Source organism: Quercus robur, chromosome 3 (genome assembly GCF_932294415.1).
Source record: "Quercus robur chromosome 3, dhQueRobu3.1, whole genome shotgun sequence".
In the NCBI taxonomy this organism is placed as follows: Eukaryota; Viridiplantae; Streptophyta; class Magnoliopsida; order Fagales; family Fagaceae; genus Quercus; species Quercus robur.
Window position 1 is genome coordinate 68,613,938 of NC_065536.1, and position 17,949 is coordinate 68,631,886.

The following is a 17,949-nucleotide window of genomic DNA, read 5'->3' on the forward strand; positions in this document are numbered from 1 at the left end:
ATTTGAAAACTTTGATGGAGTTGTTTTTTTGGTGTTTTGATGCTAAAATTTAGCATATACCCCTTTTAGCATCCTTAATGGGAATGCTTAGAGCATCCACAGCAGTGGATCTATAATTTTAGCAATTTAGCACCAATAAAAGTTACTTTATCTATTTTACCTACACACATGCTACAGCAGTGGATCTATTTTAGCTTTCAATACAATCAAATAATATAAACATCACAATAAAATAATATAACCACTGCAATAAAATAATATATCTCACTACCCAAAAAAACATACACAGCACCAACCACTTCTACCATCAGCCACACCCACAACCACAACCACCATCACCACCAGTCACAACCACCACTCTACTTTGGCAACTACAACACAACATAGAAAAGAACAAAAAAAAAAAAAAAAAAAAAAAAAAAAAACAAAAACAAAAACAAAAACAAAAAAAACAAAACCACAACCACAATCACAACCCCATCACCACCAGTCACCATAAACCACCAGCCATGACAACTAACCATGACAACCACAACCACAACCCACTGCTACTGCCACAACCACAACCACAACCACAACCATAAACCACAAAACTCATAGCCAAAATACACAAAATCCACCACCACCACCACTGCCAAAGCCAAAATCATCCACCACCACCACAACCAAAATCCATAAACCCACTGTCAAAATCATTCACCACCACTACCATAGCCAAAATCAACCACCACCACCACAGCCACCAAACCCATATGAAAATACATTTAAAAAAAAAAAAAACAAACAAACAAATAAACTCAATCACAGCAAAGAGAATAGAGAGATAGGCGGCAGCGGTGGCTTGCGGCTTGGGGAGGACAGTGTCGGCATGGGTCTGATTGGAGGACTGGGCGAAGGCGTGGATCGGCGGCTTGGGGCTTGGGTCGGCTTGGGTCGGTGACGTTGAGGCCAGCGGAGGTGTGGGTTGGAGACGAAGGGGAGAGACAAGTGAGAGTGACTGAGAGAAAGAGAAGCACAGATTGGGCGATGGGCCTTGGGGAGATTGGCGATAGGGCTTGGGGTGGGTCGGCAAGCTGGGTCGGTGAAATAGATCGGCGATGAGGGAGCTGGCTGGCGAGCTAAAGAGAAAAAAAAATTGAGGAAGAAAGAAGAAAGAAGAGAAGCCGGAAAGAGAGAGAGAGAGAGAGAGAAAAAAAAAAGGAAATGTTTATTTAATGAGAGAAGAGAGAGAAGTGTAATATTTTTTTATTTTTTTATTTTTTTTAACCTTTGAGCTATAGTGCACATCTATCTTTAGATGTGCACTGTAGCTGAGAAGCTAAATCTTTTAGATTTAGACTGTGTTTGGTTCAATGTAAAATATTTTCCGGAAATGCTATTTTCGGGAAAGGAAAATATTTTCAAGTGTTTGGTTTCATTATGAAAATTTAAATAGAAAATATTTTCATGTATTTGGTAACATTCTAAAAATGCTATTTTCCACCATCACCCACACAAAATCCACACCACATAATAGGAAAACCACCAAAACACCACCACCCACACCACCACAACAACAACAAAAAAATCAGAGATCAAAGAGAGAAAGTAAAAAATCAAAATCACACAGAAACGTAGATCGGTTCGTAGGTCCATCAAAATCACACAAAAAATCAAAATCACAGAGAAAGAGATCGGTTTGTGGGTTTGTGGTGCGAAGGCTCTGGGTCGCCGGCGAAGTCGAAGGCTCGTGGGTCGAAGATCGGTTCGTGGGAGGAAGAGAGAGTGATAGAAAACTTCAGGGATAGAGAGATGACGACGAGATCGAGACGACGAGATCATTGGTGCGATGAGATTGAGACGACGAGATTGGCGATGCCGATGAGCTTTGGGTCGAGAACGAGAACGAGATTGGTAAAGACAGCGCCGATGAGCAATGAGAACGAGATCGGTAACAACAGCGTCGATGAGCTTTGGGTCGAGAACGATGGCGTCGATGATCTCGGCGGCGCGAACTCAACGGCGCGTTTGGGGTGGGGCGCGATCTAGCTCTCTCTCTCTCTCTCTCTCTCTCTTTGCGCCTGTGAGCCCGGAAATGATTTGAAGGTAAAACAGAACCTGCATTCATTTTCCGGGTCAAAGGCCTTAATTTTATGGTCAAAGTAAATGATTTCCCGAAAAACTCTATTTCCATGCGCAACCAAACAAATAAAAAGATGTAAAAGGATTTTCAGAAATCGTTTGAAGTCAAAACAAACGCAGCCTTAGCTCCATTGCTGCATCATGATTTTTTGTGATTGAGAACTAAAAAATACCATTATACCTATATAGCACCACTGCTGTGAGTGCTCTTACAACAACATTATAGCAAATATGTAAACTAAGAATTTTCAAATATATAATTAAAAAAAAAAAAAAAAAAAAGCTAGTACACAGAGAGAAAAAAAGAGGGCCAGGGGCAGGAAGACAGGGCAGGCCAGCTCAAAATTGACTCAATTGAGCAAGTTATACTAAATCCCAACACATTGGTGAATGAGCAAGGATCCAAAGTCCAAACTCTAGCTCACCTCACCTCATTTCAGCTCTGAGATATATATATATATATATATATATATTTTTTTTTTTTTTTCTTTTTCTTTTTCGAAACTGACAGAGCTGGAGAGAGAGAGTCGTCGCAGATATATGAAACATAATTTATACAACAACAGAGTAAGTTTCAACAGACCAATAATTCTCTCTCTTTCTCTTTCTCTGTCTCTGTCTCTGTGATTGTGTGTATTTCCCCCCGTCCTTCCTTTTTCTCCGGCCAACCAAACATCCATAGTTAAATCAAACAAACAAACAGACAAAACTCTAGTCTGTTCCCACATTACTCATTCATTCAGGTTTTGACTTTTTTCACAGACGGACAAAGAGAGAGAGAGAGAGAGAGAGAGAGAGAGAGAAAGCTGTATGTAACTCAGGTTCTCCAACATAAAGTTTGGACTTTTGTTAGATAAGGAGAGGGACAAGGCCTCAAAACGAAAAGGGTTTCTCGGCTTATGGTGTTTGGCGTGGAGGAAAAGGACTTTCCGGGAAATTGAATGATAGGAAAAAAAGAAAAAAGAAAAGACAAGGGGTAAATGCACAGAGGTGAGGTGAGTTCAAATTTTGGAAAGTGAGAGATACTAATACGATTTGATATTGGTGGGAAATTAAATGCAAAAACTGAGGCTTTTAATTAGGGAGCCTTTTATTTTGTTGCTCTCTCTCTCTCTCTACATCTCTCTATATATGAAATAGTATTAATTGCAGAGAGAGAGAGAGACCTCTCCCCACCCCAGTTGACCTTTTTAGTTTTTAGACCTTTTCTAATTTATATAAAAAAAAAAAAAAAATACTCCCAGCTATATTTATTCTTTTCTTTTTGCTACTTAACAATAACACCCCCACCACCACCTCCACCATCACCACCACTCTTCTCTTTTTTGCTTTCTTTTGCTCTTTCTTCTTCAAATACTCGCCGGCTTTCCCTTTGATATTGATTCTCTTTTATTTCTATCTCTTATTCTTTTTTATTTTTCTCTATCAACCAAACTTGTCTCTTTCTCTCTCTCTCTACCAACAAAAGAGAACTCTGTTGTTGTTGTTGTTGTTTTTCAGATTTTTTGAACTGTTGGATTTTTGGAGGTAGTGAGAGTTCGTGGATATTGTATGTTCTGAAAGTGAGAAACAGAAAGGGCTTGCTTACATGTCCCATATAGCTAGCGCTGGTCATAAAGGTATTGCATTTACTTTATAAAACAACTTCTTTCTTCTATTTGTTTGATCTCTATCTTTTTTACTCTTTTGGGTCTCTGAGTTTGTTGGGATCCGATTCAGATCTCTGAAATTCTATAATTTTGGTTTTTTACAGTGAAACCCATCTGGGATTTTTCTTAGTTGGCCTTTTGGATTTCTATTCTTGGTGGTGTTTTTTTTTTTTTTTTTTTTTTTTTTTTTTTTTTTTTTAATTGCAATGAATTAGATCTAGTCAGAGCTATCAGACAAAAAATACGGTGGGAATTTCATAGAGCCTAGTGTCAAACTCCTTTTCATAGATAATCCTTTATTATTAAAAAATAAGAATTGGGTTATGATTTTGCTGTTGAAAGTTTACAGAAGCTTTCTAAAAGTTTTTAACTTTTCCTTGTCTTTTAGTATATTGAAAACGGGCTCTAGATTCCACACAATCAGCCGAAAGTTATTTATTTATTTTATTATTGGTAAATTTTTTGAAAAGGAACAAAGTTAGCCAATAGTTTTTTTTTTCCCTGTGCCATGGAATCATTTTAATTGTTCTATTACTGTTAACACTTTTCTTGTTGCAATTTATTGGAAACGTGTTTGTTTTTGTGGAGAATATTTTTGTTACAGTTCATTGGATGCAGTACATTAGGTTTCTTATTCATCAATAAAACACAAAAATAACATTGAACTAATATTAATTGCGTGCCTAGTGTACTCACCTAAGGAACTGTACTTTACCCATTTTTTAGCCAATCCAGAATCATAAATTAGCGCTGCTTTGCTCTTAATTTAATAATGTTTCAGTGTTATTTTTGTTAAAAACTTAGCAAGTTGCATCTGTCTTTTTTGTGTTTAGTTATTATCATGGCTGCTCAGCTGAGAATTGGCTATTAATAGATATACTTTAATTATCATAAAAGCAATGATAGTAACCTATGCTTTCTCTTTTTTGTTAAAGATTAGGTATAGTTTTGGGTGTGTGGTTATGTCCAGCATCATGGAACTTTGCACTTCAATAATGTGATCGTAACAAGTTCTAGGAGCGTGATGTTTTCATTGCTGTTTTGTTTCTGACCCTTGTTTTACATTCTTGGTTCTGTCCAGTTGTATCATTTGGATATGCACTATTTTTTTTCAGTTTGTGAGACCATTAAATTTGTTTATTTAGAGTGTATGAAAATAATATTAGGTAATGCTTTTTTTTTCATTGCAGAGAGCAATTGAGGTCCAATTGTTTCTCCTTTTGAACTTGAACATCTTATTGTTCAATTGATTTCTCTATTGTTAATTTTTTATGCATTTATTTATTTTTTAAAATAAGGTTATTTAATATTACTTTCCTACATTGTCTTGCGTTTGATGAGCAGGATCACTTCAGTTTCTTGCACCTACCAGAATTGTTGTAAGCTTCTAATATCAAACACAGTTACTCTGGAAATTTCTCTCCTCTCCCAGTTCATGTAAACCATGAAACTTGGTAAGAACACAATCTTCCTCTTCTTTGATTCTGTTCTTTTGTGTAACTCATACATCTGGGATTTCCTTTTTTTCCCCTCTCATCCTTACAGCTTGCAGCTCTTATAAAAGTTTGTCTCCGCCTCATGGGTGGCTTGAGCAAGTTTAATATGTGATATTATGATGTTGGATAGAATATAATAAGAACAACAACAATAAGTCAATAACAACTTTCGATTTTCTAGAATAGGGCTTTATTTACTTATTTTAGAGTTTTTGGGAGCATTTTAATCAAGATTGGGTACTTATATGGTAAAGTATGAATTAGGATCTGCTTAAGAATAAATTTTTGGTGAATTTTCCTATTTTTAGCCCAATTTTGTGCCTAACACGAATTTGGGTTTTCTAAGGGTCTCCTAGCCACCCTAAGACTTCATAGAAGTTATTTCTTATTCTTTTTTCTGGTGGATTCTCGAGTCCTCTTTGTGAATTCAAGGAACCTTGATAAATTATATTCTTAAATTTATCTCCTTTGATGAATAGACTATTCACTTGGGAATTTGACTTCTCAGAGGTACTTGTATTCCATGCATCGTTTATTGAATTTAGCGGTGAATATTGCTTGACACGGCGGTAAAGTTAAATATGTCATGTATAGTCGCTTTTGGTCATCCTTTTCTATTACTAATACCTCATATGTCAGAGGATGAGTGATTATAACTTATGGTTTGGCTGAGAACTTGTGGGCTTACTGTTCTATCCTAAGTTAATTGCGTCTTTAAATGTTCTATCAATTAAATTTTCAAGCTCTAAATTGTCACTGGATTTATTTTCTATGCACTCAAGTTCCTCAATATGATACAGGACCTGAATGATGTGTGTATGACTATATTTATGTTCCTGGTTTCAGTATTCACTGGCATTCCACATATTAATGTACTTGCAGATAGTGAACCAGTGTTTTGCCATTCGACTCTTGGTCATAAGCCTGATTCTAAGCCTTTTGAATACAATGACAATGCTATACACACTGCTATGAAGTCAGGAAACCTGATAATGAAGGAAAATCAAAAGAGGCTCTCATGTGACTTAAAGGGCACTGAGAGGGGTACTGGAGGATTACCATATGACTTAGATGACAGAGATGGTTGGACTGCAACAAACTTTGATTGCTCCCTGAGCATGGATGATTTAAAAATTGAAAACCAAGACAAGGTCAGAGATTTTGTTGCATCACCTATTCATTCTTCCAGAGAAACAGGACCATTTGACAAGGACTCGGATGTTGTTATGGACAAAAGCATTATGGAATGTGAACTGCCAGAGTTGACAGTTTGCTACAAAGAGAGTACTTACCATGTCGTGAAAGACATCTGCATTGATGAAGGAGTGCCTTCCCAGGAGAAGATCCTGTTTGAGAGTGGTACAGATGAGAAAACTCTTTGCATCTTTCTGCCTGCTGAGAAGGATAAAAACAAAGAACTGGTGAAAGAAAAAGAAGATATTGATACATCCATTCCAGATGCTTTGAAGTTTTCAGCAGAAAATGATTCTAATAAGGATTCAGCTAATCAATGTGATCCCAAGGATTTGATGACAACAGGGGAAGACTGCACTGATACTATTGCGAATGATGTCTCCAAAGAGATGTTTTTGCCTGGAGGGAAGCTTCCAATTGTAGATATGGGCACATATACTTCCCACTACAAGTCTTCAAACAATGATGAAGTTGAACAACAGCCCTTCCAGGTATTCATCTCTTAGCCAAAGTTTTTGTGCAATATACCAAAACAACTGGTAATAATAGCTGATTTACACCTTTGTGAAGATCCACTATCTTGAAAGTGTTTATCATCTTATCATGGTAGTGGACAAAGCTTCCTTTCAATGGAAAATTATTTCATTGACAGGGATTCTGGCACACAACTACTTGCATGAGATCTGGGGCATAAAATAGGTCTCATTGTTGCATAATATTTCAATCCATACTATGAACCTTTTCTCTTAAAATAATAATAAAATGTTTTAATGATGTGAAGGTGGCAATCATTCAGTCTCCAACAATGACAACATAAATTGTTCATATTAGTGGTCATATCGTGGGATAGACAGGCACTAGAAGTTGGAACTTACAGTTTGTTGTTGGGTGAAATATTGTTTACGCTTGAGAGAGGATGGCATTTCAAAGTCCAATGCTGATTGTAATGGTTTAAATGCAGGTTTCTGGTGAAGAAGCAATCTTGGAAAACCATGTTTTGATTTCTGCTGCAGAAGAATCAAACAATAGTAGCGAGGATTCAATATTGGCAAACTCAACTTTGGTTTCTGCCAGTGAAGAATCAAACAATAGCAGGGGGGGTTCAGTGTTGGCAAGCACAACTTTGGTTTCTGCAGTGGAAGAACTAAACAATAGCAGTGGGGATCAAATGTTGGCAAGCCCTGATTTGGTCTCTTCAGCAGAAGAATCAAACAATGACAATGGGGATGCAATGTCATCAAGCCCTACTAAGGTTTCTGCAGTGGAAGAAACAAACGGTAGCGGTATCTCCAATGAGTTATATTACAATAGTAAGGTTGAAAATGGCAGCATCACTTTTGATTTTGACTCTATAGCACCTGCAGTCAGTGGAAGAAAGTTGAGTCTTGAAAATGGTGACAGTGGTCTTGAAACAAAAAAGATGTCAGAGCTTGAAAATGGAATTTCTGATACCCAGACAGTTTCAAGGCAACTTCAACATAGTCAGGGAGAGGTAAGTTTTTCCGCGGCCAGTCAGGGAGAGGAAAGTTTCTCTGCAGTAGGTACTTTATCAAGTCTTATAAACTTCTCTGGGCCAGTCACTTATTCTGGCAGCGTCTCTCTTCGATCAGATAGCAGCACAACCAGCACTCGTTCCTTTGCCTTTCCTGTGTAATTAACTTTATACTCCTTACCTCTGGTTATTTATTGTCTCTATATATCCAAATCCATAACACCTTGTATTTGCTTATCATGCCTACAGATTACAGTCCGAATGGAATAGTAGTCCGGTTAGAATGGCAAAAGCTGACCGGAGGCGCTTCCGAAAGCATAGAGGTTGGAGGCAGGGCCTTCTTTGCTGTAGATTCTAAATGCTTCTTCTCTATCCATAGGTCTAGAATCTAATTTTATACATCATTCAAAATTTACCCTTCTCTAATTTTATAAATATATACATCCTCTTTTCTGGCGTGGTGTGTATTGTGCAGTAGGTTCTTAGTGTCATGCATTGAGTTTGGCCCCATGCATGCCAGCTGAGATGTAAGCAATGTCCTATATTTTTTCATTATCTGAATCTAATTTTTCTATGACGTAGTTAGTGTAACAAATTAAACTTTAAGGTTTCAAATAGTTAATTGATGGAGTGCAATATAACTTTATCAGTTAGCCATAGACCTAGTCCTCCACGAAAAGTTTTCATCCGCATATTTCTGACCAATTTAAGGTGAATGGGGTACACTGTAACTATTGTTAGACATCCCTGCAGTAAAGTTCCTATCCATTGTTAACAATTCAATATGAAGCGAAGTTCCCTAAATCTTAAAGCGTTTGGAATCAAGCAACTTTTAATTTTTTTTTTCTTTTCCTGTCATTCTTTTGAACTGGCTCTTAACAGCAGCTCTAGACCCCGGTTGGCATCCCTATCCTGTGTGATGGTATTTGTGCTGGGATTCAATTATCCACTCTTACCTAGTAAATGAAGCTCTATATGATAAGAAAGACATTTAAGAGTTAATTTTCTGCTTAATTCTTATTAATGCCTTCAACCTATATAAATGGCCAAGAATGAGATAACCATTAAAATCTAATCCTAAAAAATAAGAACAAATGCTTATCTAAATACAACTTGAGACTAAAGCAAAGATGAATACAATTTGAAATAATGCAAATCCTAATATGCAGTTGGAGTATTATTTAAACTTCAACTAGCTCTAGGCTATGGAAAGTAGCTACTCGAAAGTTAACGCAAGAGCAATTGTACATGTATTGTCCACAGAGGTGGTGTCTCCCAAATCGACCCCTCATCTCTACCTGTATGTCCATATGTTTGGATGGAGGGAGAAGAGAAGAGAGAGTAAAGGGAAAAAGAGAAGGAAAGGTAACTAAGAATATTCTTAATTTTAGCACATTCTGGCTACCTTCCCCTATCCTTCTCTACTCTCCCCTCCCTCTGTTAGAATTAAGGGAAGCCAAGGGTGGGTTGCACCTAGTGTTGTCAAAAGTTCGAACCAAGAGTGGGAAACTTGAGTAGATTGATATTGTGTCCTTTTTTAAGTTGAATGTATCAGTATCATGTTTCATAGTAGATATTCTCCCTCGCTTTCTAGTACTATGGTTTAAGATATATTTTTCAAGACAATGGCTTTTTTATTTTATTTTTTATTTTTAGCAAAGACAAAAGGTTTGAATTATTATTTGTTTGATTTTTTGAAAGTAAATAAATATACTTAAAAAGGAAAAAGTTAGCTCCAAACCAAATTGAAGTTATTTTCCTATAACTAGTTATTTGGGGATTGAAGAGACTATTCATGTGTAGTTTTAGTCATATAAATTTTTTAATGAATCATGTGACTTGTTTAAATAATATACACATAAATAATTTTATAAATCGCCACATAATGAGTTAGAGGGGATTAATTTAAATTGGAGGTAAATTTTGTCCACTTCAAAAAAAGAGTGTTTGAAGTACATAGAAAAATAAGTTAAGGACCACAACTACAAACTAGGTTAGACTTTTAAGTTCTCAGGCCCTTTTGCTGTAGAATTACAAACCATGTTTGAAGTATTTCTTGATGGTAGTAGCGACAAAAAGGACGATTCATGCACCAAGTTAACCCACAACTAGAAGAATAAAGTTTTTAGAACCTTGTGGTTCACTTAATACTAGTAGTCCCTAAGGTCTTATGAGTATTATGAGGTTCAGAATTTGGAACCTCTTGTCAGTATTTGATATTGGAATTTTTCTTATAATCATATACTCAAAAAGCTCTAGGCATTCATTAAGTGGGGAATCGGTTCTCATAGGCTACTAAAATTATTTTCCTAATGATGTCATTGCACCGTGCTTTGATTTTTTTTTTTTAATAATTTTTATTGGAAGACTATGAACTTTATTTAGAATGAAAAATTGAAATTACATCCTAGTAAAGAACTTGTTCTAAGAAACAATGATGCTTTTCATTCCAAGCGGAGAAATCATCAATGCCTAAAGCATGTTTTACTACTAAGTGTGCAGATCTATGACCTTGCCTGCAAAAACTCAACTCAACATAACCCATGGATGGAAGACATCATGCCATAGATTATTGGGGCCAAAGAGGAAGGGGAAGGAGTTTGCTCGCCTAATGCCTGAGAAATAATTAAAGAGTCACCTTCAATGACAAACTCTTGGATTCTCCCACATCTCTGGCAAACTGAAAACCAAAGCCTTAGCCTAAGACTCAATGGCTAAGAACTTCCAAGCCTGCTTCCTTCTGTGCAGTGAAAACAGCCCATCAACGTTAATCTTGAAAAATGGAGCCGAGGGAGGAATCCATTTGGCCTCAAAGTCCTGAATAGGAACTGTTAGGACTAATTTGCAGCCCCATATTCATCAAGACAGTGAGAAGTGAGAACGCTATTGAAAGCAACTGTGACAACCATAGCAATTTTGTCCCCCTCGCATTGTTCTATCATCACCAAATGCCACAAAAGATTGAGGAAATTCTGGAACTTCACAGGGCCGTTGGAAGCGAAGAGTTTAGTGCAACAAAGAAGGGGGAGTTGGGCTCATAAAATAAAAGTGGGTTGAAACTTGTCTAAGGAAAATGGTAATTTCGATTATTTGCTTAAGTATTTTTTTTTTTTTTTAAGATATAAGTTGTACTTTGAGACAATTTATTTTCTTAAAAAAAGAAGAAGCTCAGCCAAACGTACCAAAATTTGCTTAAAAGAGGGAAGTAGGTTCAACAATCCAACACTTTGTAATAATCTTCAATTCTTTGCCATGTGAAAAAGGGACAGGAATGAATATAAGCAGATATATGTAGAAGGCTGGTAATTCTAAGTGTTTTTCAAAAGCCAGTGTAACTTGATTTGTTGAAGACATTTGGTAGGCTAATAATTGACTACTATTTTAAATGTTTAGTAACTGAATTCATCTACTCGTCTTTGCTCATGAAAAGGACCTGTTATACACATACATACAGTCGTTTTTCCCGGAGGAATTCGAGGAGAAGTCTAGGAGCAAATGCAAGAAAACATTTTAAATTTGTGATTCGAAATTCATGTAATTAATTCGAGCAGAAGTTAAGCTGTTGCCTACCTTTGGTTGGTAAAATAAAATGAAAGATATGTAGATGACAATAATAAAAAGGGCACTCTTTCTTTCACACTGAATTTTACCCACTGTGTTTTTATAAACTGACTTGTGTGAAAGATTTTTTTCCCTAATAAAAGAAACTATTAACTTGATAAAATAGAAAAAATTGAAACTATTAACTATTACAATTTTTTTTTTAGTAAAACATGTTTCATTAATAAAAATATAATTGAAATTACAACTAAATTATTATCTCATCAAATCAAACTAATTTTTAGCAAAAGCTTAATAATATTATCCAAGTGTTCAATAAGATAATATCATAGTAAAAACAAAAATCTTATAGTATAACAAATAACAAAATAGACGCAGAGAGTCACGTTGAGTAGAATAAAATAAGCTAATATTGATATATTTGTTTAAATAGTAGAGTTTTAGGGTATGAAAAGTTTACAATTATAAAATTTATCAATGCAGGGCGGGTATAAGGCAGGGTGAGTCTAAAAAGTCTAAATCCATCCTCGCATTGCCCCATGGTGTGAGGCTAAAATCTTACTTCATCCCCACCACATCACCTTTGTGGGGAGGGGAAAACCTGTGTGGGGTACAAGTCAAGTAAGACGGGGCAAAATTGTCATCCCTATGAGTGACTATATCAAAGGAATAGAGAACTTGGCTATGAATTATAGAGCAAGAGCGAAAGCAAGAGAATTTAACGTAATATAGCTTGATGAATTACATGATTCACAGTGGAAAGCCATGAGTGACCATATCTTTGCTTTATTAAAAATATATATAACAATGAACGTCGTGTAAAGAATATATATAAAGGAATATGTTAGGTTTAGAATGGTAGTCCTAAAATCATGATTATAAAATTACGATAACCCATAGTAAAACATGAACTACATATTATTTGCAATATCCTAACATATTCTAACAGACTAGATATCCAAATGTTAGCTCTAGTTATATAATATTGGATATTAAGTAAAACAAGGAAAATGATTACCTGAATTACTAAAGAAACAACAACAATTTATTGAAAGTTATTAGGTACTCATAATTATAATACTCTTTATTCTTATCTGAATTGTGAATTCCATTATAAATTTAGTTAATGATCCCTACTATTATGTGAGATGAGGAAATATCATGTCTATATTCCTAGAATATTAAATAATTACTTCAATTTATTAGTATTTTTATTCACTTAAGTAATTCATTTTGGAGCCAAACTAAACCCTATAACTTACTATATACCTAATGAACTTTCTTGGAGTATTCAAGTTCAACTTACCTGGTAAACACAAAACATGGTGTTATGTCATTACCCCTGAAAGTAGGGTTTCTAATTGCCAGTTGTTGGACTTGGGAGTGTAAAGGTGATATACAATTCTTAATTTCTTACTTACAGTACCCCTAAAGCATAAAAGGACATAAGTGACTATTAAAATAATTCAAGGACACATGAGGTGGCCTAGTCCCTTTTAGATAAGAAAAAGTAGAGGCCAGGAAGATTATTTTGAAGCACATCACCATGGAATTATCAAATATTTTCTTTCACCATTTGGGCAAAGAAAAATTGAGCTGTTGTTCGTCCTTCACATAAATTAGCATGATAGAAACTGAGGGCCCTACAAGATTAGGTGATAAAACCAACCCCAAAGACGTGAAGCCTTCTAAAAAGGGATGAGATTTCCATGTACTTGTTTTGGAACTCTCTATTTTGTGTTTTGTGTATGCCCCCCCTCTCTGTCTCTCTCGTGGCTGTGCTCCCTTGATGAGTTGGTGGATATAAATCAAACCCATTTCCTCCCCTGTTTGATATAGAATCAATCCCATATAAGTTTTTCATGCAAGCCTCCTAGCTAGCTAGTAAGTAATGGAGCTGATAGTTATGACTACGCTGTGTTTTGTCCTCTTGGCTTTGCTAACACCATCTGCTTCTTTACAAATTCAGGTGCAACCATCACATGAAAGGGGTACAATCTCTCTCTCTCTCCACTAATACTCTTCCTCTCTTTTAAGGTTTATGATCTCATTACTTTGCATTACTGCTGGCAGCCAATGAACTCCAGCATTATTCTCTCCCTGCACTACCAAGAAAGCTCAGACTCTTTGAGGAAGTAACGGTAAGAACCCATTTGAGAGAATCGAAAAATCTTGTTATTTGATTATTAGACATCTCTATATGTTTCTTAACTTAATTCCTCTCTTACTTCGCTGAGAAACAGGTTAAAGAATATGGAGGTCAAGATTCCACATCATACAATGAGGAATATGTTGCAGGTGATCACCTACTTAATTTATATCACAAAATAAAATTCCCTATATATAAAAGTTACATAGCTTTGTCATCATAGAGGGAAAGCGTTGGAAAACAAAGCTATGGCAATATGGGATATATATATATATATATATGTAATGTAAGAAACAGTGACCCTAGGCTTCTATTTAATAGCATCAAAGTAGTAACCTTTTCTCAGGTGCACAAAAAATTTACAGTAGGATTTTTTCGTAGCCTTGACATGAATATTCTTGCAATATTAGATTTGCAAATAGCATTTCTTGGCCTTTCTATTATGAGTATATAAGAGGGCCTCATTCTGATATGGTGCACCTTGTACAGGGCTCTGGAGTTCACAAATGAAATTGTTGAATATTTCCTCCTACTCGAGCAACCCCTTTTATTTTCTCCCTTATTTTTTTCTCTATTGACCAAATGCTTCGTTCCCGAAGACATATATTATTAGCTAGTTATTTTAGAAGCAGAACAGATGCAGTTTTTGTAGCTAGCTTGCAAATTAGTTCTTCAGTATTAATTTGGAGGATTAGCAGTAGTATTACGTTTCTGGTTTCTTATTAATTAGTTATTTTAGAAGCAGAACAGATGCAGTTTTTGTAGCTAGCTTGCAACTTTTTTTTAGGCTATTTGATGAAAGAAAATAAAATTAACTTAAGCTAGTACTTTCGGTTTCAGCTTCTAAACAATACTTTTCAAATAACTAACTTCTTCCAAAAACTTAACACCTTTTTACGGGTTAGGTAAAAAGAAATTAATACACCAATAACAAAATGTTAAGAAGGTAGTATAAAAGTTGGGTCACATTAACTATTCATTTTGAAAAAGTTTTTATGAGAAATTGAAAAAATTATTAAAACAATGAATTATCTTTTTGTTTTTCTATAAAATGTTTTCTAAAATGAATTACTAATATATGTTTTAAGGGCACACATTAATAAATCTCATAAAAATTTATAGTAATACTCTTACGCATATGTGACTAAACTGTCACACTGGTTGATATACATTACTTCTGTTAGAGATATATTAGCCCATTAGCATAGGTCCAAGCCTAATTCTACTTTGTGTGCAAGCCAAGTCTCCTACTTATACTAGAAGTCTATTAGTCTAGGGTTTAGTCTACTATATATACACATGTTATGATTCATTGTAACACAGGATTTGTACTACACTATAATATATTATTGATGTAGCCCTTTAGGGTTTCCTCCGTGTAACTTTCGTGTGTTATTGTGTTTTATACTTTATGCTTTCGCTTCTGCATCTATATTAGCATATTCAACATGGTGTATCAATGCTAATATTTAACAACTTCCATAATCTTACGCACACTGTCTACATTTTTTATTGATATTGACGTTTAAGATGAGTAAAATGTAGAAAAGTGCCAATTCTCATGTAACAATATCTAATTAATTATGTGCTAAACATGGTTCAGCGACATGTTTTAATTACTAATTATTTGATGGGACACGTCCAGGTAAGCAGGCAAAGCATAACAACAAGGAGCAAGTTAATAATGTGGTGCATGGAAACAAAGGGACATGGAGAGAATGGGTGGAAAGAGGTGCAGGTGAGTCAGAGTTTTATACAATGGATTATTCCAGTGTTAGAAGAAGACCTCCCATACATAACAAGTCCATGCCGGTTACTCCATGAAACATGGGATCAAGCTGAGTCAAGGGTATCGGATTTCATTCCCAGAGTACAAGTACAGATCAACAAGCTACTTAAGTCACTTTTTGGATACAGTTTTGGCAAAAGTAATTAGGGAATTGAGGAATGTGTCTTCTTCTATTGTGTATTGTGGCCGACATTACGGAGCAAAATTCTAAGATTTTGTTTTAAAACCCCACAAAAGGACCCTACGTACCCCTACCGGTGCGTACAAGTTAATTCTATATTTGTCTTATCGATCAACTTTTTTTTTCTAAATACTAGTCAAATATTGGGCTCACAAACCCGAACCCCACAGTCTCACGAGTTACAAACACGTTTGTATTAGTTGGAAACCAACAGTACGTGCTTGATTATAGTAAACAAGTTTAATTTGTATTGTATTGATTGATGGGAAGTGGAAGTGGGAGACGTTCGAGTTTCAACCTCGGTATTAAACCCTACGTTACGTTGTCACGCCATACATTTTGGCACATGTGATGTACTTTTGGACTTTGTTGTTACCATCGAGAGGGAACACCTTTCTATGGCATGCTAGTAGTACGAATGTTTGACCCTCTAATAGATTTGAGCATTCCAATTATTTAATCATGGACTCCTGCTCACCCATTCTAATTACCAGACAATCGTGTTTGCATGTTCTCTAGCTAGTTTAATTTGCATATTTTATTGTGTGAATATGGGGCATGAGACTTAGGATTACCCATTCCTATGAGCATTAGCATCAGTCTTTTTAATTTAAAAGTTTTTGTCTATTTTATATTAAGAATTTTTTTTTTTTTCTATTTTACACAACTACTTCAAAAAAATATTCACATCAATTTACCTATTATATACTTTTATCTTATATATATAATCGGTATTGTTCTCTTTTTATTAGTATTTTCATTTAATATCTCTCTCTCTCTCCTCTCACATCTAAAAGTAAAAACACACTAACTTTCAGAACTAATCACTCTCTCACGGTCTCACCTCTCACCCCTCTCTTATCCAAACCCACAATCTATTTCTTCTCTCTTCGCCGCCGCCACCATTTCTTCTTCTTCTTTGCTCAGATCACCTCTCCCTCACGGTTAGATTGCCTCTCCCTTTGTTCAAATCCCAAGCCGCCACAAGCATCCATCTCCACAAGCAGTGTCAAGCACAGAAACTCATTCCAGTCGACCCATAAACTCCAACCTCCTTCACAAGCACTGAGACATGTTCCAGTTGACCCCCAAGCACTGACCCACAACCACAAGTTCACGACAGTGCTCTCTCTCTCTCTCTCTCTCTCTCTCTCTCTCTCTCTCTCTCTCTCTCTATATATATATATATATATTTGTGTGTTTGTGTGTGGGTGTGTTTGATTTTTTGTTGATTTTGAGGTCAGATTATTATGTATTGTAATGTTGTGGTCGTGGTGGTTGTTGGGTGGTGTTGGGTTGTGTAAGTGAGTGGATGGATTGATCGATTGTAGAGAGAGAGTGAGATGGAAAAGAAGAGATGTAGTAGAAGAGTGAAGAGAGAGAGCGTGGAGGTCTAATGGTGAGAGAAAAAACTAATAAAATATTAAAATGCAAAGTCACAGTAACCATGTAAATATACATGTAACATTTTTGTTTATGAATAGTATTATAGATCTGTAAGTAGTTTTTTTAACAAAAATGTATAAAACTCACAACTTTTTTTATTTTACATTGACTAATGGGATTGCTCTAACCCAATTTATAAGTCCACCTCACTCACTATTCACTAACACTAATACTATAAGAATCACTTGAAGAATATTGGGACTGAAATCTTTCACCCAGCTATATGACTCATGCTGCAACTATATAGGTGACTTGTTTATTTCATAAACTTAAATCCATTCATAACTTTAAGATTCACTAAATTTGCTAGTGCAACCCCAATAAAGATTACGAATCAAAGCTATAAGAGTTCTCGAAGAAAATTTCAGGTTATAATTTTCTATGTTTGACATAAAGTATCGATGACTCACAATGTGTGAATTTAGATTGATTAGCCTAAAAAAAGAAATCAAGTAGTATCTCTTTCTTAAACATGAATAAGGCATTGGGTTCAAATATTTGAAAGGAAAGAAACTAATTCTTTGCATATATGATATTGTTAGAATATAGATTCCACTTATAAATTTCCCACCCATGAGGTATTCAAAACTTTAAGAGAAGCTTCTCCCTATTAACCTACCCGTATCTCCTATATACACTATAAATATATACATACAACACTCAGCAGATTATGTGAGTGACAAATTTATCAAATCTAGTGCAGTTGAATTTGGTATTAGAGCCTATCATTCTTATGGCTTCCCAACTCTTCTTCTCCTTCATCTTCTTCCACTTTTCACCTAACTGACACGTCTCAACAAATTTCCTATGTTCCTCACCTGTTTGGACAAATAATTAATTTATAAATTGAACATATGGCATGATAAGAAAG

The 17,949-nt window shown here is 35.5% G+C and overlaps 2 protein-coding genes across 6 annotated transcripts; both read left to right on the forward strand.

Annotated features, from left to right (window-relative positions):
* The first annotated feature begins 2,692 nt into the window (after nt 1-2,692).
* On the forward strand, nt 2,693-8,529 carry LOC126719082 (uncharacterized). Of its 5 annotated transcripts, none has more exons than XM_050421645.1 (6): nt 2,693-3,116; nt 3,622-3,740; nt 5,115-5,224; nt 6,113-6,951; nt 7,422-8,110; nt 8,202-8,529. In XM_050421645.1, the coding sequence occupies exons 3-6, from the start codon at nt 5,215-5,217 to the stop codon at nt 8,308-8,310; spliced, it is 1,647 nt and encodes a 548-aa protein (XP_050277602.1). In that variant the 5' UTR covers nt 2,693-3,116; nt 3,622-3,740; nt 5,115-5,214; the 3' UTR covers nt 8,311-8,529. The 5 variants fall into 5 exon arrangements, with proteins under 5 accessions (XP_050277602.1, XP_050277604.1, XP_050277603.1 ...); XM_050421647.1 differs by having other exon boundaries at nt 3,653-3,740; XM_050421646.1 differs by having other exon boundaries at nt 2,693-3,111.
* Nucleotides 8,530-13,052: 4,523 nt separating this feature from the next.
* LOC126716465 (protein GOLVEN 6-like) lies at nt 13,053-15,747 on the forward strand. Its single transcript, XM_050417292.1, has 4 exons — nt 13,053-13,504; nt 13,587-13,654; nt 13,757-13,811; nt 15,308-15,747. Exons 1-4 carry the CDS (start codon nt 13,405-13,407, stop codon nt 15,484-15,486), a joined length of 402 nt encoding a protein of 133 aa, XP_050273249.1. The 5' UTR covers nt 13,053-13,404; the 3' UTR covers nt 15,487-15,747.
* The last annotated feature ends 2,202 nt before the right edge of the window (nt 15,748-17,949 follow it).

Excerpts from the sequence above, each read along its gene's own strand:
- LOC126719082 (XM_050421645.1), top strand. Across the intron at positions 6,952-7,421 it reads TTGAACAACAGCCCTTCCAG|GTTTCTGGTGAAGAAGCAAT; the intron begins GTATTCATCTCT and ends GTTTAAATGCAG. Across the intron at positions 8,111-8,201 it reads CGTTCCTTTGCCTTTCCTGT|ATTACAGTCCGAATGGAATA; the intron begins GTAATTAACTTT and ends TCATGCCTACAG.
- LOC126716465 (XM_050417292.1), top strand. The coding sequence starts at position 13,405 with ATGGAGCTGATAGTTATGACTACGCTGTGTTTTGTCCTCTTGGCTTTG. Across the intron at positions 13,505-13,586 it reads GCAACCATCACATGAAAGGG|CCAATGAACTCCAGCATTAT; the intron begins GTACAATCTCTC and ends TACTGCTGGCAG. Across the intron at positions 13,812-15,307 it reads CAATGAGGAATATGTTGCAG|GTAAGCAGGCAAAGCATAAC; the intron begins GTGATCACCTAC and ends GGACACGTCCAG.